Source organism: Polypterus senegalus, chromosome 5, assembly GCF_016835505.1.
Source record: "Polypterus senegalus isolate Bchr_013 chromosome 5, ASM1683550v1, whole genome shotgun sequence".
Lineage (NCBI taxonomy): Eukaryota > Metazoa > Chordata > Cladistia > Polypteriformes > Polypteridae > Polypterus > Polypterus senegalus.
The window spans coordinates 15,812,723-15,834,862 of record NC_053158.1 but is presented as its reverse complement, the minus strand read 5'-3'; the positions used below and the strand labels follow the sequence as shown (position 1 = coordinate 15,834,862).

At 37.0% G+C, this 22,140-nt stretch overlaps 1 protein-coding gene across 1 annotated transcript in view; it reads left to right on the top strand.

The window, feature by feature from the left end:
- The window catches only part of LOC120530144 (protein disulfide-isomerase TMX3-like), a 93,592-nt gene that overhangs the window by 31,656 nt on the left and 39,796 nt on the right, over positions 1 to 22,140 (top strand). Inside the window, exons 5-6 of the mRNA XM_039754348.1 lie at positions 10,910 to 10,955; positions 13,801 to 13,881. Coding sequence (XP_039610282.1) covers positions 10,910 to 10,955; positions 13,801 to 13,881 — 127 coding nt within the window. The remainder of the gene's footprint in view (positions 1 to 10,909; positions 10,956 to 13,800; positions 13,882 to 22,140) is intronic.

Here is a 22,140-nt window from a genome sequence, read left to right as displayed (position 1 = left end):
TGGTGTATCACACCTGAGTTCAATTTCCGTAGCCACCCCCAGGCCTGATTACTGCCACACCTGTTTCAATCAAGAAATCACTTAAATAGGAGCTGCCTGACACAGAGAAGTAGACCAAAAGCACTTCAAAAGCTAGACATCATGCCAAGATCCAAAGAAATTCAGGAACAAATGAGAACAGAAGTAATTGAGATCTATCAGTCTGGTAAAGGTTATAAAGCCATTTCTAAAGCTTTGGGACTCCAGCGAACCACAGTGAGAGCCATTATCCACAAATGGCAAAAACATGGAACAGTGGTGAACCTTCCCAGGAGTGGCCGGCCGACCAAAATTACCCCAAGAGCGCAGAGACGACTCATCCGAGAGGTCACAAAGACCCCAGGACAATGTCTAAAGAACTGCAGGCCTCACTTGCCTCAATTAAGGTCAGTGTTCACGACTCCACCATAAGAAAGAGACTGGGCAAAAACGGCCTGCATGGCAGATTTCCAAGACGCAAACCACTGTTAAGTCAAAAGAACATTAGGGCTCGTCTCAATTTTGCTAAGAAACATCTCAGTGATTGCCAAGACTTTTGGGAAAATACCTTGTGGACTGATGAGACAAAAGTTGAACTTTTTGGAAGGCAAATGTCCCATTACATCTGGCGTAAAAGGAACACAGCATTTCAGAAAAGAACATCATACCAACAGTAAAATATGGTGGTGGTAGTGTGATGGTCTGGGGTTGTTTTGCTGCTTCAGGACCTGGAAGGCTTGCTGTGATAGATGGAACCATGAATTCTATTGTCTACCAAAAATCCTGAAGGAGAATGTCCGGCCATCTGTTCGTCAACTCAAGCTGAAGCGATCTTGGGTGCTGCAACAGGACAATGACCCAAAACACACCAGCAAATCCACCTCTGAATGGCTGAAGAAAAACAAAATGAAGACTTTGGAGTGGCCTAGTCAAAGTCCTGACCTGAATCCAATTGAGATGCTATGGCATGACCTTAAAAAGGCAGTTCATGCTAGAAAACCCTCAAATAATGCTGAATTACAACAATTCTGCAAAGATGAGTGGGCCAAAATTCCTCCAGAGCGCTGTAAAAGACTCATTGCAAGTTATCGCAAACGCTTGATTGCAGTTATTGCTGCTAAGGGTGGCCCAACCAGTTATTAGGTTCAGGGGGCAATTACTTTTTCACACAGGGCCATGTAGGTTTGGATTTTTTTTTCTCCCTAAATAATAAAAAACATCATTTAATAACTGCATTTTGTGTTTACTTGTGTTATATTTGACTAATGGTTAAATGTGTTTGATGATCAGAAACATTTTGTGTGACAAACATGCAAAACAATAAGAAATCAGGAAGGGGGCAAATAGTTTTTCACACCACTGTATACCCAAACTCACATTTTGAATTTCCGTGAAAGAAAAACATTTATTAAAGTCAGGAAACACTCTAAAGTAGCTTTCACTGAAGTTGAAGACTTTTTCCAGTGTGTTAAGTGTGAAGGTATAGGCAGTCTCCTGTTCACAGAATTCTTTGAGAGACGACAGGTTTATAAAAGCAACACTTCAAGGTACAAAACTCTCACTAGTCTCTAAAATAGAAAGACCAGATTAAAATCTGTTATATAAGAAAAAAAGCTGTGGAGCCAAGTGTTATGAACAAATAATGGATTGATAAACATTTTCCAGGTTTATTTCTTAATCTCGCGAAGATTACATTTTCGTTTCTTGCTGTATAGCACCTGCAGTTACTAGCACCACTCTGCTTTCATCATCCCTCTCAGATCCTGAGTGCTGCTTTATTTCGGTTTCTTTAAAGGTTTCTTTTGTGAGGTTTCTGACTTGGCTTGTTAATCCTATCAAATAATTTATGATCTTGAAAATTGACTTTCCCATTTGGAAAGTAGACACCCACCTGGGCAATAAACTTAATTGCAAGGACCAAGAATGAAGTAAATGTGCTGAGTTTATAATTCACCATGTTAAAACCCAAAACCAAAGAAGGGCGCCTAATCCAGATTAGATTAATTCAAAAATTTAAAAATGACTGTTGAACTCACTTTTACAATATTTACTGGGTTGACAGCAGGTAACCGAGCCTGACCAATGTAGAATGCTGCCATCAATCTATTCATCGATCCATTATCAACCGCTTATCCGAGGTCAGGTCGTGGGGGCTGCTGCCTAAACAGGGAAGCCCAAAGCTCCCCGCCACCTCCTCCAACTCCTCTGGGAGGACCCCAAGGCCTTCCCAGGCCAGCCGGGAGATATAATCCCTCCAGCGTGTCCTGGGTCTGCCCCATGGCCTTCTCCCAATGGGGCATGCTCGGAACACCCCCCAGGGAGGTGTCCAGGTTACATCCTAACCAAATGCCCGAACCACCTCAGCTGACTCCTCTCAATGCGGAGGAGCAGCAACTCTACTCCAAGTCTTTCCCAGATAACTGAACTCCTCACCCTATCTCAAAGAGAAAGTCCAGCCACCCCACGGAGAAAACTCATTTCGGCCACTTGTATCCGCGATATTGCTCTTTTGGTCACTACCCAAAGCTCGTGGCCATAGGTGAGGGTAGGATCGTAGATCGACTGGTAAATTGACAACCTCGCCTTTTGGCTCAGATCTCTCTTCACCACGACGGACCACGGTAGAGCCCGCATTACTGCGGATGCCGCACCGATCCGTCTGTCAACCACCCGCTCCATTATTCCCTCACTTGTGAACAAGACCCCAAGATACTTCAACTCCTCCACTTAAAGCAGTAATGTGCGAACCGCTCCAGTGAGAGGTGGAGGACACTGTCCGATGAAGCCAACAGAACCGCGTCATCTGCAAATAGTAGAGACGAGATTCAGAGGTCACCGAACCAGACCCCTAGGCTGCGCCTAGAAATTCTGTCCATATAACTTATGAACAGAATCGGTGACAAAGGTCAGCCCTGGCGGAGTCCAACCTCAACAGGAAACAAGTCTGACTTATTGCCGGCAATGCGGACCAAGCTCCTGCTCCTCCTGCACAGGGACTGAATGGCTCATAACAACGAGCCTTGTAACCAGTACTCTTGGAGTACACCCCAGAATACTGCAATAAGTTTAAAATTACAGAATCTCTTACCAGCATTTCTTGTTTACATATTGAGTAAGATAATAGAAATGTGCATCCCTTTATTTAAAAGTGATCCTCATTTCATTTTTCAAAATGTACCCATCCACACAAATGAGGTTTACTGTACATACTGTACATACATCCGCCATAGCCACATACTGTATGCAGGTGGAGTGTGGTGTTCTAAAAGTACCTCCCATACATTTGGAAGAAACGTTTGCTAAAATATCTACTAATGTAAATTAGAGCCCAAATGAAGTTTTTGAATACTAATATCGCTTAATATTGGCCTGTTAAAGTCTAGCATTAAACAAAGATATACACTCACTGGCCACTTTATTAGGTACACCTGTTCAACTACTTCTTAACTCTTTGAGGGCTGAATATTTTTTCCAAAAAATGCAGTTTTCTGAAAAGCAAATATATAAATCAACATCAAATATCAGTTGTTGGGTGCTGTGGCCACCAGTTCACAGTCTCTTATGGCTTGAGCTGCTCATGGGTGGCATGGTGGCCGCCAGGCTGTCTGCATGACAAGGGGCAAAAACAGCAGCAGCAGCAGTCATGGTCACAGTGCAGCACAATCTGGTTTATACCTCTTGTCATTATGAGTGGCGGTCTTCATCTACACAAACGTGTTCGGCATCCTGATTAGCTGGAGATCAATTGGCTGAAGCTGGTACCTCACTTGTCATTTTCGACATCGATCTCCAGATCACTTGCATCAGAATCAGAGTCTGACCAGTCAAGAGTCCAATTCATTGATGATATACTGTACATAAACATCATCCATGGAGTATTTTGCTTTGTACGTTCACTTTGTCAATGCCATTTTTGTTGTTGTTTGCCCTTCACTACTCCCACAAGTGCAGGATATCTTGGTAAAGTCAATGGAGCTAACTTTCCTTCTAGCAAAGAGAGTCGAAGTAAAACGTAACGGCGAGTTTTGTCACCGTTGCTTACTGCTATCTAACCCTCCTGCTGACAGAAGTCGACTTCCGCCCTGAAAGAGTTAAAGCAAATATCTAATCAGCCAATCATGTGGCAGCAACTCAATGCATTTAGGCATGTAGACGCTGTCAAGGCATCGTGCTGAAGTTGAGCATCAGAATTGGGGAGAAAGGTGATTTAAGTGACTTTGAATGTGGCCTGGTTATTGGTGCTAGACAGGCTGGTCTAAGTATTTGACACACTGCTGATCTACTGGGATTTTCATGCACAACTATCTATCAAGTTTACAGAGAATGCTCTGAAAAAGGGGAAATATCCAGTGAGTGGCAGTTCTCCTGGCGAAAATGCGTTGTTGATGTTAGGGTTAAGAGGAGAATGGCCAGACGTGTTAGCTGATAGAAAGGCAAAAGTAAATCAAGTAACCACTTGTTAAAATTGAGGTATGCAGAAGAGCATCTCTGAACGCATAACGTCAAACCTTGAAGCAGATGAGCTACATCAGCAGGAAACCACACCTGTGCCACTCCTGTCAGCTAAGAACTGTTAACTAAGGCTACAGTTTGCATGAGCTCACCAGAATTGGACAATAGAAGATTAAAAAAGTATTGCCTGTTCTGATGTGTCTTGATTTCTACTGCGACATTTGGATGGTAGGGTCGTGCTTCAGGAGAGACGGACAAGGAAGGAAGGAAGGGGGCTGTGGTACTGTAGTTGAAATAATAATATACAGGTTCACATTTTTAAGATGAAAGAAGGATGTAAGAAGGAAACATAATAGTCACTGTGGCTTAAGGAAGGAAGAAAGGCAGATATCTGGTTATTGGTGTTTCCTACAGGCCGACAAATTGTTATGTTAGATAATAACATTTAATCAAGTAAGATACTGTATATGTGCAAAAAAGATGACTTCATGTTCATGGGTGATTTTATCTTTCCAAACTTTGATTGGGAAGTCCCTACAAAGCCGACTATACTTCCTTAGAAGGCTGGCGTCTTTCAACATCTGCAGTAAGATGCTGCAGATTTTAGGAGGCCCAGGCCCCTCATGGACCCCGTGATCATCAGAGGAGACTGTGTGCAGAGGGTACAGGGTATAAATACCTGGGAGTGCAGCTGGATGACAAATTGGACTGGTCTTCCAATACTGATGCTCTGTGTAAGAAAGGTCAGAGCCGACTATACTTAGAAGGTTGGCGTCCTTCAACATCTGCAGTAAGATGCTGCAGATGTTCTATTAGACAGTTGTGATGAGCATCCTCTTCTCCGTGGTGGTGTGCTGGGGAGGCAGCATAAAGAAGGACACCTCACGCCTGGACAAACTGGTAAGGAAGGCAGGCTCTATTGTAGGCACGGAGCTGGACAGTTTGACATCCATGGCAGAGCGTCGGGCGCTGATCAGGCTCCTGTCAATCATGGAGAATCCACTGCATTCACTGAACAGGGTCATCTCCAGTCAGAGGAGCAACTTCAGCGACGGACTGCTGTCACCGTCCTGCTCCACTGACAGACTGAGGAGATTGTTCCTCCCCTATACTATGTGACTCTCTAATTCCACCGTGGGTTGGGGGTAAATGTTAACATTATACAAAATTGTCTGTTATATCAGCATTTTTATCATTCTTTGGGATTAATAAAGTGTCTGTCTGTCTCATACAAAAGAGGAAACTGGTGTGGTACAGATGGCTGTTTTTTCAACCGGTTTGTCTATAACCCAACACGTGGTGACACATGGCTAGATCTTATCTTTTCAAACAATAAAGACAGAATAACAAAACCAGAAGTTACTGATACTTTAAACAGTTTCATCGCCTGGTAAAATTTGAGATAATCTTTGAAAACACACAAATGTACACCAAAATGAAGACATATAACCTGAGTAAATCAGACTTTATGGGGATGAGAAGTATCTACAAAACATCAAATGGGAAAGTAAAAACTCAGCAACTATAATGACAGTAGGTGTCATTTCAGAGATCTTCTGGTCCAGGCTCAAAATAAGTAACATAAGTAATAAGTAAAGTTAGGTAACAAGTTGGTTAAGTTTGCAGATGATACCAAGTTAGGTGGATTAGCAGATAATTTGGAATCTGTTATATCATTACAAAAGGAATTGGATAGCATACAGGCTTGGGCAGATTTGTGGCAGATGAAATTTAATGTCAGTAAATGTAAAGTATTACACATAGGAAGTAAAAATGTTAGGTCTGAATACACAATGGGAGGTCTGAAAATCGAGAGTACACCTTATGAGAAGGATTTAGGAGTCGTCGTGGATTCTAAACTATCGACTTTCAGACAGTGTTTAGAAGGCATTAAGAAAGCACACAATGTCAGGTTGTAGGTAGCGCCTTGATGTGTGGAGTACAAGTCACAGGAGGTTATGCTGAAGCTTTATAATGCACTGGTGAGGCCTCATCTGCAGTCCTGTGTGCAATTTTGGTCTCCAGGCTACAAAAAGGACATAGCAGCACAAGAAAAGGTCCAGAGAAGAGCGACTAGGCTGATTTCAGGGCTACAGGGGATGAGTTATGAGGAAAGATTAAAAGAGCTGAGCCTTTATAGTTTAAGCAAAAGAAGATTAAGAGGTAACATGATTGAAGTTTTTAAAATTATGAAGGGAATTAGTCCAGTGGATTGAGACTGTTGTTTTAAAATTAGTTCATCAAGAATACGTGGACACAGTTGGAAACTTGTTAAGCATAAATTTTGTACAAACATTAGGAAGTGTTTCTTTACATAAAGAGCGATAGACACTTGGAATAAGCTACCAAAAAGTGTGGTAGACAGTAAGTTTTTAGGGACTTTCAAAACTCGATTTTTTTTTTTTTTAAGAAATAAGTGAATAGGACTAGCAAACTTTTTTTTGGGCTGAATGGCCTGTTCTCGTCTAGATTTTTCCAATGTTCTAAGTTTATTCTGAAAAGCATTAAATCCAAAAGAATAAATAATCGGCCAAGATGCCTAAATAGGAGCATTATTGAAAAAGTAAAACTGAAAAGATCACTGTTCAAAAAATCTTAAAATGCCAGATGATTTTAACATTGAGGAATACCGGAAGCTGCAGAAAAATAAAAGAGAGAATCCAAAATGAACAGCAAGCATTTTTTTTAGTTATACTATAAGATAGTAGAATTGAAGAAACCCAATGGACACCAATGGAAAAATCATTGAAAATGAGAAACAAATTGCAAACTGAACAAATATTTCAACCAAGTATTTAAATGAAGAAACAAGTAGATTGGCTCATGCTGAAGTAAAAACAGACTCTGAGTTTATAGATTTTAAAATAGTCAGATGTGCTTTAAGCCCTTAATATGTTGAAGACTAACAAAACCCCTGGGCCTGGTAGGATTTTAACAATTATATTAAAAGAAATGAAAGATGTCATCAATAAACCGTCATTAGGCATATATCAGCAGTCATTTCTGAAAGCAGAAGTGCCGGAAGAGTGGAAAGTTGCAAATGTAACCGCCAGTCTTCAAGAAAGTAGTCAAAAAAGATCCTAGTAATTATAGACCAATTAGTCTTCTGTACTATGCAAAACTATGGAAACTATAATAAAAAATAAAATAGAAAATTCTAAATAACAGCTAATATGGGTTTATGAGAGGAAGGTCCTGCCAAACCAGTCTAATAGATTTTTTATTTTTTTTTGAAAAAGAAACTGGAATAGCTGACAAAAACAAAGCATATAACATAATTTACCTTGACTTTCAAAAAGCATTTTGTTCAGTCTCACACCAAAGATTAATTCTGAAAATAGATGTTGTAGGCATGAGAAATAACCTACATAACTGGATCTACAGTTACAGATAAAATACTAAACATGGAGCAAGGTCATCAGTGGAGTCTCTCAGGGCTCTGTCCTTGGGTCATTACTTTTTCTGATTTATATTAATAACATTTATTCTGGAATAGTTAGTAAACTTGTCAAATTCACAGACAACACTAACATTGGCAGGTTGGCAGACACTGAGAAGGCAGCAAAAAGAATTCAAAATGACCTGGACAACCTTCAGTCCTGAGTGAACATGTGGAAATTGCAGTTTAAGGTAGAGAAGTGTAAAGTGCTACACGTGCACTAAAGGAACATCATTTAAATGATGGGAGACACTGTCATACAGGAAGAAACCAGTTCAGGGGTATATGTTAATGCAAAATTTTCTTCGACTAAGCAATTAAAAAAGCAAATCAAATTAGATTATACAACCCCAATTCCAATGAAGTTGGGACGTTGTGTAAAATATAAATAAAAGCACAATACCATGATTTGCAAATCCTTTTCAACTCATATTCAATTGAATACACTACAAAGACAAGATATGGAATGTTCAAACTGATAAACTTTATTGTTGTTTTGCAAATCTTCACTCATTTTGAATTTGATGCCTGCAACACGTTCCAAAAAAGTTGGGACGGGGCATGTTTACCACTGTGTTATATCACCTTTCCTTTTAACAACACTCAATAAGCATTTGGGAACTGAGGACACTAATTGTTGAAGCTGTGTAGGTGGAACTCTTTCCCATTCTTGCTTGATGTACAATTTCAGTTGCTTAACAGTCCGGCGTCTCCGTTGTCGTATTTTGCGCTTCATAATGCGCCACACATTTTCAATGGGAGACAGGTCTGGACTGCAGGCAGGCCAGTCTAGTACCCGCACTCTTTTACTGCAAAGCCACGCTGTTGTAACACATGCAGAATGTAGCTTTGCTTTGTCCTGCTGAAATAAGCAAGGTCGTCCCTGAAAAAGACGTCGCTGGGATGGCAGCATATGTTGCTCCAAAACCTGTATGTACCTTTCACCATTAATGGTACCTTCACAGATGTGCAAGTTACCCATGCCATGGGCACTAACAACACCCCCCATACCATCACAGATGCTGGCTTTTGAACTTTGCGCTGATAACAATCCGGATGGTCCTTTTCCTCTTTGGCCTGGAGGACACGACGTCCATGATTTCCAAAAACAATTTGAAATGTGGACTCGTCAGACCACAGCACACTTCTCCACTTTGCGTCAGTCCATCTCAGATGAGCTTGGGCCCAGAAAAGCTGGTGGCGTTTCTGGGTGGTGTTGATATATGGCTTTCGCTTTGCATGGTAGAGTTTTAACTTGCACTTGTAAATATAGCGACGAACTGTGTTAACTGACAATGGTTTTCTGAAGTATTCCTGAGCCCATGTGGTAATTTCCTTTACAGAATAATGTCAGTTTTTAATGCAGTGCCGCCTGAGGGATCGAAGGTCACGGGCACCCAGTGTTGGTATTCAGCCTTGCCGCTTACATGCATTGATTTCTCCAGATTCTCTGAATCTTTTGATGATATTATGGACAGTAGATGATGAAATCCCTAGATTCCTTGCAATTGTACATTGAGAAACGTTGTTCTTAAACTGCTGGACTATTTGCCCACGCAGTTGTTCACAAAGTGGTGAACCTCGCCCCATCCTTGCTTGTGAACGACTAAGCCTTTTTGGGATGCTCCTTTTATACCCAATCATGACAAACACCTGTTTCCAATTAACCTGTTCACCTGTGGAATGTTCAAAACAGGTGTTTTTTGAACATTCCTCAACTTTCCCAGTCTTTTGCTGCCCCTGTCCCAGCTTTTTTGGAACGTGTTACAGGCATCAAATTCAAAATGAGAGAAAATTTGCAAAACAACAATAAAGTTTATCAGTTTAAACATTAGATATCTTGTCTTCGTAGTGTATTCAATTGAATATAGGTGGAAAAGGATTTGCAAATCATTGTATTCTGTTTTTATTTACATTTTACACAATGTCCCAACTTGGAATTGGGTTTGTATCATAAAAACTCTTGTTGTCAAGGGATGTTATGTTCAAACTGCATAATGCACCCAGTAAGGCTACATCTGGAATGATGTGTGCAATTCTGGTCACCATGGTATAAGAAAGACATAGCAGCACTAAAAGCTGTGCAGACGAGAGCAACCGAGTGTATCCCAAGACTCAAGGACATGTCTTACTCTGACAGATTTGGAGAATTAAACCTGTTTAGTCTCGAGTAGAGAAGATTCAGTGGGGATCTAATCCAGGTATTTAAAATCCTCAAAGGCATTTATAAAGTAGATCCAACAACATTTTTTCATCTTGTGAATCTTGTTCTTTTGAACATCATCAGTGGAAACTAAGGAGAAATGTATTTAAAATTAAGTCAGGAAGTACTTCTATACACAAAGAGTTGTAGGACTCTGCAAAAAACTAATATTTTTGTACATAGTACAAAAGTAGTTAAAGGAAATTTTACTTATTTCAGTGTTTATATGATCTCTGAACAATGAGCATACATAATTTAATTTTGTTAACAAATGAACAGATAACACCCTTGTTATATAGTTTAATAATAAAAATACACTTTAATAGAGGACATAAGGTTTCTGTGTGTCTGGGAAAGCCCATTGAGGCATTCCTCGTCTGAATTTGGGCTATAGAAGAAATACATTGGTGGTGTTGATTATTACCCATTCAATGTTTAGATTTTTCAATGGCATAGCTATTTTTTTTGGTCTTAAGATTGCATTAACTACTCTTTATTCCACACAAATGAAAGAAGTGCAAACTTCCCTTATTTTTTCTCTCACAATCTCTTACTTAGTGTTACTACAGCATATTTCATGTTTTGCCCTGAAAAATCTGCTGTAATACAGTGAAAGGAGACTTATTGAACAAATTTTCTGTCATTCTTTATCGTAATGTTTTTGTGTATTTAAAAAAAAAAAATTTAAACAACAAAAAGCACTTGTTTCCTTTACTGTTGGATTATTTTCTTTTTCAGTAATTGCTGTATATTCTTATAGCAAATGCATACCAACAATTTCGTTCTCTTTTGTTTAGGTATTGCCTCAGAATTTGGAGTACGTGGTTATCCAACAATAAAATTGTAAGCAAAATTTTGATTGTCACTATAAAACAATTCCAGGCTATACTATAAGTGAAAGTGTTACTGTGTGTTTCAAATGTAATTTTAACCACTTGTAGTTGTATAAAGGGATTTATCAATGGTTTGTTTGTTTTATCTATTTGTGTTGTGTTAATTAAAAAGTAAATATAGTATACTATATATAATAGAAAATGCAAAAGACATTTTACAAATTAGAGAATACCCTTTAGTGCATCTTTTAGTTACAGTTGGCTGTCTTGTCTGCATAAAGTCCCTTTTTTTTTTAAATATCTCTGTGCAGTTTAATCGCACTGTCAAAATTGATGTATTTTAAATATTACTTACACCTTGTAGTTTGTACTGATGGCCAATAGAGATTTTTAATTTCATGATATTATGCAGCATGGAAAGACTTAACATTGGACAACAGAAAACAATACCAAAACGTCCATAATCCACACATGAAACCATCCATCTCAAACACTTGTATTTTTACCAAAATATCATAAAATGAATCACTTCTTATTCCATTCTAGTTCACAAGAACATTTTCTGGATGTCTGGTGACCTAATGCTGCTTCCTTAGTTTCATGGTTTATGGAATTTAACAAAATTAAAGCCCAGCCGTACACTGCGCAAAATGTAACAATAGAAGGCAAGCCAAGAAAATTAGTAGCTTTCTTGGCTGTTACTCAACATGTCTGGAAGATATTACTCTGAAGTTGTTTTTCATACATGTCTCACTTGTCAATGTTCAGTTCTCTGTGAAGGCTGCCAGAACTAGTCAAAGAGGTTAAAACTCGGCTGTGTTTGTAAAAGTGCTGCATTTCACTAGCGTTGGGTTCCTAAAAGTATATCAGTGCCAAGCCCAGCTCAATTTCAGGTTCTTGGTGCTAACAGCCTTGTAACCATGCACACTCTTGCAATGAATGATAGTTAAGTGCAAGAGTGTGCTTTTACAAGCCATGTTCAAAACAATGAAAAAGTTCATTTTGGAAGGCAAATTGCAAAGAAGCCTATGTTGGGGTTATCCTGTATTACAAAGGTGGCAGGTATTTTCTAATCACACTTTTATGTTTTATATAAAATCTTAATTGTTTATATGTTATATGGAGTTCAAAGTAATTCTGATTGAAAGGACTTCTACATTTCATAATTTTGTTTCACTGATACTCATGTTTGTCATAGTAACACTTTTGTGACACATTTTTGGAACAAATTTAAATATTAATTAGAATTTATGGATCCCTTGTGCACAGTAGGCAATAGATGTTGCCAAATTTTGCAGTTGGTTTCCTTTTCACTAAAATTGCCAGCTTGTATTAACACACTTTTCTCACACCAGTGCTTTTGAGCATGCATTTTTGAAGGCGTGTTTGAATACATTAATTCAGACATTATTATTTAGGAAGACATTTCAACACAAATTTAACACTAGAATTACCAGAGCCAACGAAAAAACTTGTATATCTGGCCCACCTTAAATCCCATCAAAGCCGCACTGACAAAAACAGAGACATAGGTATATATGATACGCGGTCACTGATTACAAGCTCCAAATGGTATGTGAATGAATATAAATAATGTTGCATTCGTGCCGCAGTGTTTTCTAAAATGTACTGTACAGGTCATAAAATGTATAATTCCAAATATCATGTATACCTATGTTTCTGTTTTTTGTCAGTGTGACTTTGACATCATAGACCATAAGGTGCATACTAATTCATTGTGAGCAGGAACACTCAATAAAACTGAATAAAAAAAATTTCAAGTGACGGTGAGATACGAAGCAGGCAGATTCACCAGCATTTGTATGTCAGCTTTAATCCCTCCAGATCAGAAAATTTCCAGTTCCATTTTCCCAAAGCACCACTCACATCTACAGTTATTCCCAGTTTCAGATAAAAAGTATCTGCTTCAGAGGGGAGGGGGTGTTTGTTGTATCGTGAATGTAACTGAGAGAATAAAAGTGAAAAAAAGCTAACTTTTACAAGTACTATAAATTTACAGGCACAAATTAAATGTATGTTTTTATTGTATAATACTAACAATAAGAGCAGCTCAGTACTCAAAACGGTAAATTTGAGGGGGAGATGGTTTTGAACTCACAACCTCTGGATTATAACTTGGGAGTTCTAACAGCTGCACCACGGAAGCTGTCAAATTGTACTTGCACCTTTTGTGAAAGTGTTTATCTGATATTTGGCCATCAGCCTTCACACATTATACAGTTCATGTCTACATTTTGTCATTTATTACTAAAACGTGAAAAACATTTCTGTTTTAACGATGTGTTTACACAGATTATTGTAGACACAAAACACACATCCAATTATTTCCCCTTACAATTCTGGGTGGCTCACTCCCAGATAATCAATCAAGGCAGGAACTGGGAGAACTTTTTGCCCATTCTGAGGCGATGGGTGGATGGTATAGCAGGCTGCTTGGGTTTTTTGACACATTTAGAAGACAAAAGACGCTGACGGAGTGGTGCGAAGGGATTTAAGGTGGGCCGGATTTACAAGTTTTTTCATTGGCTCTGGTAATTCTAGTGTTAAATCTCTGCTGCCGACCTAGGAGTAAGGAGATCTTTGAATTTTACCGCTACAGCCTTATACAACAAACATTTTGTCTCTTGATTGTGTTATATTGGTTTCAAACAATGTACAGCACTCTGTTTAAATCTCCTCTTCAGCTTTTTAGTATCTTTAAAAAAATAATGCATTTATTTTGTGAATTAGAAATAAGTAAATGTGTCTGATCTTTTGTATTTAGATACTTAGTTATTATAACAATATTATCTGTGTGATTATTCTGAATTAAAGATATCTCTTTAATATTTTAGGTTAAAGGGAGACCTAGCATACAATTATAGGGGTCCAAGAACCAAAGAAGACATAATTGAATTTGCTAATAGGGTGTCAGGGTAAGTAAGTACATTCTGAATATGTTATCTGGTAACTGTACAAGTGTAAATTACTTACCTGTATCCATGCTGAAGTCTTGTGTTTTAAAGGATATTTTTTTTAATTAAGTAACTAGTAGATAGATGGTAGAGCATACCATTCTCAAATATGATTTATCCAATTTGAAGTCATGGGATCCCAACTCCCATCTCATCAGCAAAGCAGGGCAGTCACAAGGAATAGTGCACAGGGAAATGCAGTCTGTAATGAATCTAATAAACCCTGAGTCTTCTCGGACAGCTTTCTCATTATAAGTTGTTCAAGTGATTTTATTACCAGTCTTTTTTTACAGCTTTAAAACTTTCTAATGTTCTAACGACAAACTAAACGTAAGAGAAAAATATGACCGAGCCTGTCATGCACAAAATATATCACATTTCTGGCTTGTAACTTTTCTCTGTTTTAAATTTACTGAGGATGTTCTGTGCTACCCTTTGATCAAAAGACAGCTCTGCTGTTTCAGAAATCCTCTGCTTCAAGCATTATCTTTACTTAGTTAAATTAAACCGTGTAAATCTTAAGGGGAATTCATTAAACCCATTAGTTATAATCTAAACTTCAGAAAAAGTTATTTAATTTTTTTTTTTCTTTTATTTAATGACTGGAATGACAAAGTTTTAATACCTAACCAGGCAGGGCTCGGATTGATTATGTGTAGATGATTTCTACTCAGTTACGTCCATGTACTCAACTGTAACCTCTTTTAATTTGTGTTTAAAATCCCTCTATGCTACATGTGCCTCATTAAGATCACCTTGTTTTAAAAGTCATTTGGTTTTGTACAACAGATTTTTTTCACCCAGGATTAGTTGGTAGGGAAGGAGGTATTGATTTTAATTGTAATATACATCTCTTCATATTTAGTATTTTGTTTATATATATTTATATAACAGGAAAGCTGTATATTAAAATTTAAGAGTAAAGGGTCTATTGAATTTATGATTAGCCTTCCGTTACGTGTTTTTCATAATTGTCACTTAAAAAAGCAACAATACTTGTGACTTAAATTAGAAAAGCAAAAATGACGCATTGACAGAGTTTAGCCACAGTGAGGTGCTAGTATGTCACAGTTTGCATTTTTGGGCATAGCAACAACACTATTTGCAAATGACTGGCTCTGAGCAATGTAGTGTGTCAGACTGTGTGGTTCCTTGAGAAGAAATTTAATCACAGCAAACTGAAACTTACATTGTAAATAAATGTGAACATTTAGGAGAGATTTACTGAAGTGTAGTAGTTATGTGGTACACTTAGCCTGTTTTAAAGGATTAAAAGAGTGCATAACAGAATTGGATTTTTGTTTGTTTTTTTTTACCATTGCTTAGAATTTAATTTCAAGTGGTGTTATGAATTATATTGAAATACGCAGCAAGAAATGAATGCAAGAATAAAACAATCTCTAAAAATTTATTGTTTGAACAATGCAGTAAAAATTTGTAACTGCATTACAGAAGCAGTGTAGCTTCATTTTGCATTGCAGTAACCTCACTGTCAAGTAGATAAATTCTCAGGAACTGGATGACACATATTTTGTTGTATACGTAAGCAATGCAGATTTGAAATAAAGCCATCAATGTGTATCTATGGCAATTTCTTGATATGAGCAAACCTACAAGTGCTTCTAAAATTGAGTGATATTTTAGATTGTGAAAATTCTAAGTACTTTACAGTATAATCAGTATGAAAATGTGAGAGGCACATTTTCTGACCAGTATGGATGATTTATGCTTTCCCTGTATTTATTGAAAACTATCATTTCTGCAACCTGACTAGTTATTGCTTCTGCATTGTAAACTTTTTACCTTGTTATTTAGTTTGTCCTTTGCCTACCTAATAAAATGGATATTAATTGAGACTTCGCACTAACAATTTCATTTGTTTTCATTACTTGTGCAGCTTTACATGTTTCTGAATCCTGTGTGCATCATACAGGTCTCAAAAAAGAACTTGCTCATTGTGATTGAATTCCAGTAATTAGTACGACTGTACATAGGGGGCACTATGTATAAATAATGAACACTCAAATTATAACCGATTCTCTACTGTTAATAAATCTGTTTCAAAATAGTCACTAAATGATACCTAATATAATAGGAATGCTTTAAAATTTTGCAATTAACCATACATTAGTTACAGTTTTGGACTTAACAATAAATGAACGCTGAAGTGCATATTTTCTAAATCATTCTGTTGCTAATGGACAATATTAAAGTAATTGTTTTATGGAATACCTTGTAACATCATCACAAACTGTTTTACTAGAAGAGTCTATAGAGCTGTATATTTTACATCATATAAACCAAAAACTTACATGACTTCATGATTAGAGTTTTAAAGGTAAAATCTATCAATCTTTACAATGTAAATAAAGTCTTTAAAAAGTGTTGTAACGAACCATATTTTAGAAAAAAAATAGTGTGCATACAGCCAGGGTTGTGGAGTCGGTAGATAAATCCTTCAACTCTGACTCCGAATCCGACTCCTCTGGATTTAATATGCTAATCTATTTTCCATGTTGATTGAAGGAAGGCAACATATACATCATTTAACCACAGAACTACTGGCTAGGAAGCTGATCCTCTATCTTATTGGCCAGTTTAAAAAAAAGACAAGAACCCCTGAACACACATCAGGCCATAGCACACACCTCCACCTACATCATTACACTTGTTTACACTCAAATTAACTTGTTAAACAAATTATATCTGAAATAAAATTAAACACTTTTTGTAATGTACCATAATCCAGATTACGATATGTGAATGTCAGGTTGTATAATAGCTCAGCTGAACTTCACACTAGTAGTAACACAACTATTGTTTGTGAAATGAAACATTTGAACTTTCTGTATTTTTTTATTACAATTTAAATTTATTAGAAGTCAGAGTTGGTACATTTTTGCCGACCCTGACTCCAGGTACCCAAAATTATCTCTGAATCCTTGACTCCAACTCCACAGCCCTGCACACAACATTACACAGTACATTACATACCCGTTAAATTGTTTTCTTAGAAGATAGATGTACATTTTTTTCAGATAATTCTAAGAAATCATTTTAACTTTTTTGTCTGGTTTCTTTTTTGGGAATATAGTATTCCAATTCTGATATGCTTTCTTACAGCTGCAAGGACACATTTATTTATTTTTTATTTATTTGAAATTTCAGAACAGAATGAAGTTGCTATAACCTCATTTACCAGTCCTTGACAATGAGAATATGAATCATGACAGCCTACACAAGCAGGAGTTTTAGACTACATGCTTTTTGCCACATGAATAAAGAACGAAACTTGAAAAATTGATTTGATTAAATGTTGCCTGGGTGGTTATCTAATTAAGTAATTAAGTATGTAGTTATGTGATTAAATTTGTAGCTTCATAAAATGTTGGTAGTACTAAAAAAAAATTCAAGGTTTCTGAATAAGTTTCATTTATTCTTAGATTATTATCTGTTTTCATTTGAAACCATGTTCTGGTGTATTCAGAGATGCTGTTTTTATTTTTTGTATTTGTTCATTTATTTACAGTATTTTTACAATATTTACTGCATTTTTTAAAATTATTTTACTGTAATCATTCCATACAAATAGATCAATTTTTACATAAAATAGGACTGAAAACAAATCAACCCCCACCCCTGAGAAAGAGAGCTTGGCCAATGGAGTAAAACTTAAAGCTAGTAAAAATAAATTAATTGAGTTTAGTAAGTGGATAAAGATCAATGGAGAAGAAAAAGAAATGGATGAAGACTGATTATTTTTTGTATTTATTTAAAAAAAAAAATGTTTGCTTTCCCTGAATGTTTATATTGCGGTGGGCTGGCGTCCTGCCCGGGGCTTGTTTGCTGCCTTGTGCCCTGCGTTGGCTGGGATTGACTCCAGCAGACCCCTGTGACCCTGTGTTAGGCTATAGCGGGTTGGATAATGGATGCATGGATGGATGAATGTTTATATTTCTTATAAGTTGGTTTTGTTTCCTCTCTGTCTGAAGAGTGATACCTCTTTTGACATAAAACTTTGCATAATGCATAGATGTGGTTGAAAACGAGAACAGAGTTTTTAAAAATACAAAGAAAACAAAAGGTCTCTCTTTCAGGAGCCTTTTTAGTCAATGAAAACTCTTCAAAAAAACAAAAAACTGGAAATATGCAGGAATGCAGCCACCAAATTTAATTTATATAAAATATCACAAATGTTTAAGAAATGAATTAGTTTTGAAGACGAGATAGATTAAAATGGTAATACTACTGGACATTGCTCATTTTACAGTAAAATATTTCAAAAAGAACTAATGCCAAGCACAAGAGTTGGAGAGCACCTAAAAAACTGTACTTCATCACTTTTTTTTACCTGTTCAATCTGTCATGCTTTTAGAACTGAATTTAATTGAACTTTATTGCTAGGCAACCTATTTTCCAGAAATTCATCTTGTTATTACAACCATAGATCTAAAACTTCCAGTACAATTCTCTGTATACAGTATAGCATCACAATATTATTTTCAGCAGTAGTCCATGATAATATAGTAAACAAATACACAAAACATTAGAACATTGTAGAAAATTATACTTGTGCCTCATACAAATCATTAAAAGTAAACACGTTACATTGGATAGATTATTAGTTTGTATTCCCTAATTGATTTCTGACCAAAGAAGTAAGGCCTGTGCAGATTCAGGTCTATAGTCTATGCACTTATATAAGCAATATGCTGTAGTTTATGTCTAGAATGAGCAGGTGCACTGATAATCCAGACCACTATGAAGAAAAAGAGGTTGTTTTCAGTGACTGCTCCATAAAACTTGACTAACACTGATGACAGATTAATCTTATTAAATTTCTAGTGGGAAAAAAAACACTTCTAAGATTTTTTTTTTTTCCTTAAGAGACATTGTTTTAATCCCAATACAGACTGTGAGTAATTGTGGTGCCAGGTAATTTAATGAGTCTACTGTTCTGATGGTAACGCCATTTATTAAAGGATGCAGTAGGAGAAGTACCTGTTAAAATCAATGAGCATTTCAGCTGCCCAGATTGTAGAAGGCACACCAGATGGCCAACTGATCCATCACCATCAGATGTCTCAGCTACTGCCTTTCTGTGGTCAGACAAATCAATGTGGTATCATTGGCAAATGTAAGCAGTTTTGCAGATAGGTTAACAAAGGTGTTCTCGGGTATACAAGGAGAAGACACCGAACACATCCCTCGGAGCACCTCCTATTCAGGTTCATAGTTACTAAGTGATATTTGCCAAGTTTCCGTGATATCTTTTTTTTCTGAAAAAGTCATAGGTCCAGGGACATAGGGCATAGTCCAAGGTTATATTGAGAGGCCTGTTAATGTAGAAGCGTTGTAATTATAGCATCCAGACAGAAGTACTTGAAAAGTTTTAAAGCTGCCAGATGTACTGGGCCAAGAAGAGAATCTGTGAAAACCAGGCTGACGAATTAGACATTCAGATGCTTTTATTATTGTCGAAGTCCATTGCACTGGTCCGTTATCATTAGGGTATGAAATGTTTTGCTTTTGGGGCACCAGTGGATACTTAGAAACAGGCAGGAACTCTGCATTGAACCAAATCCTTTTTAAAACTATCTGTTAGCTCGAATTTATCAACATGCTATCTTATTGTGAAGGTAGTGGGATTGCCCTAAATGACCTACTTTATAAAAGTCCTGTTTTATGGACAAGCAAACATACATACCCCATACATTAAGTAATGCTAAGGGTCAAGGAAGAATTTGAGAGTTAAGAGAAAGCAGGTGGAGAGGGTTGCCTGTCAAATCTGCCATTAAAACTGTTCATCTGATTAAGCAGAGGGATTAGTGGGTGTGAGGCCATTGCAGCTTCACACAACAAATTATGTAATCATTTGTAGCCAGTTATTTGTAGATTTCTCCAGACAAAGAAACAATTATTGGTGGAAAAATATGGTTCCAGCTTCTTCCTCTGTCTATAGTTGGCATTGAATTCTTTTTAGCTGATATTTTACTTTTACGTCCATAGCATTATAACAGGAGTTTACAACTCCAGTCCTGGAGAGCTACTGTGGCTGCAGGATTTTATTCTAACCCATTTCTTAGAGACCAGATTTTGCTGCTAATTAACTCTTTGCCTTAATTTGAATTGATGCACAATTTAGGACTCGGGCCCCTTATTTCTTTTTTCCTTAATTAGCAAACAAACAATATTAAGACACAAAATGAACCAACACATAAACAACAACCTGCGTCTATCACACAATAACTGAAAATGAAGAAAGGTGAAGGCCTCAGTAATATCGATCTGCCCAGGTCCACAAAACATTTTGACAGTGCTCTTAAAAAAGAGAATCAACAGTTTTGAAAATGTCTGCCATGGCAGAATGAATGCCATGCAATTAAATAACGTGTTTAATTAGCAACGAGAATTGGCTTCAAATTAAGGAACTGAATGAAGTGAAGTTGGTTGGAGTTTGAGGCCCCAACTCAGTTGGTCATCTGTTTTTTGGTTTTTTTGCCATTTAAGCAAAAAAGAATCAATTCAGCAGTCAGAGCCTCAAGAAAAGTCAATTCAAATAAAGGTAAATAGTTAATTAGCAGCATAAACTGGTCACTAATTAAGCAAAGAGTTGGAATGAAAACTAGCAGCCACAGTAGCTCTACAGGACTGGAGTTGGAGACCCCTGCATTATAGCATCTTTTGTAGACTTCCTCCTTTAGCTGTGCATAACTGTTTAGATAATTAGAAAACAATGGGTTTTTACTTTTATATTGGGTAATCATTTTTTGTTAGAGTACATTTTAATCTACTGTGTCAAAGCCACAGTGAAATTATAATAAGCCTGGTTCTCATTTTTAGTGCTTTTGGAGAAGAACCATGGGAGTTCTGAAGTATGACTTTGACTGTTTAGCTGTAGAAAATCTAATGGAGTCTCTAATAAATGTTCTGTTTCACCTGTTTTAAGAATTTTAGCACCTATATTAGTTTTCAAGCTCCTTTTCGTTCCCTTTTCCTAGATATTGGACATTTGTCTTAATTTTGTACTTTACAGTTCTTTTTTGTATAGCTATTAGTTTAATTGCCTTTTCTGTATTACTTGCACATAAACTGTAGCATGTACTGTATATCCCTTCTAGAAATGACATAGTTACTTAGATGTTTATTAGGTTTTCTCTGATGAGGTTTCTTTAAGGCCAATACCGATTTCATGTTAGTGGATTAGCCAATGCATTTTTTCCTTAAAAATCTACTATATTTATACAAGTGTTATTTTATTGCAGTGTACCAGCTATAGCTTCGTAATTTTTAAGGTGTAATTCTAAATAATGCAGTATAAGTACTCGTCGACTTACGACCTATACGTCTGTCTTCCGTTCGACATACAACTGCTACCATGTCTCACGGGCAAACAAAAGTTTCCGCCATGCCAGCTCCATATGCTTTGACTCATTTGTCTCGTTCCCAATTTATTACCTGCAGGAGTTTCGACTACGTTCAGTTACATTTGTCTTACAATTACAGGAAAAAAGACAATTTATCTCGACACAAATGAAGGTGATCAAGCAGTATGAGGGAGGAATGAAAGCAAATGCGATCGCATGTGACTTTAAGTTGTACCTTGTGCTGTACTGCTTTGCTTTGGCTTTAAATCTGATTAACCTCCGAAGCTTCTGTGTTGTGACCCACTGTGCTGTGTCATACAAACTGCCACAAAGGCATAATGAAACCACACTGAACTCTTTTATCTGTTAATATTTATTATTAACAGGCTGAAGTGTTAAAACAGAAAACATAAGAGTACTCAAACTCTGCCAGTACACCTCCTCCTCTCACAGTTAACACAATGAACACTGGGAGTGAGACTCACACCGATGATGTAACATAACACAGACAAAGAAAGGATTCATGAAGCTGTTAAAGGTTTGGCACCCATGTGAACATCAGTAATAATGAAGCAAAATAATTTACAAGAAATTGATATAAAAATGTACACAATGTGCTAAGAATGATGACAAAAAAGGGATATAAAACAAGTAATATGAGTTAAGAGACTTATTGTACAGTACTATACTATACGTAAGGACAGGTTTGAATACATATACTGGTCCATCTTGCGTTCAGATCGACTTGCGTCAAGTTCGTCAGAACAGATCGTGGTCGTAAGTCGCTGACTACCTGTACTCGTTTCCTACCAAAACATATACTATACGACATCCACAAAATAATAAACACAGT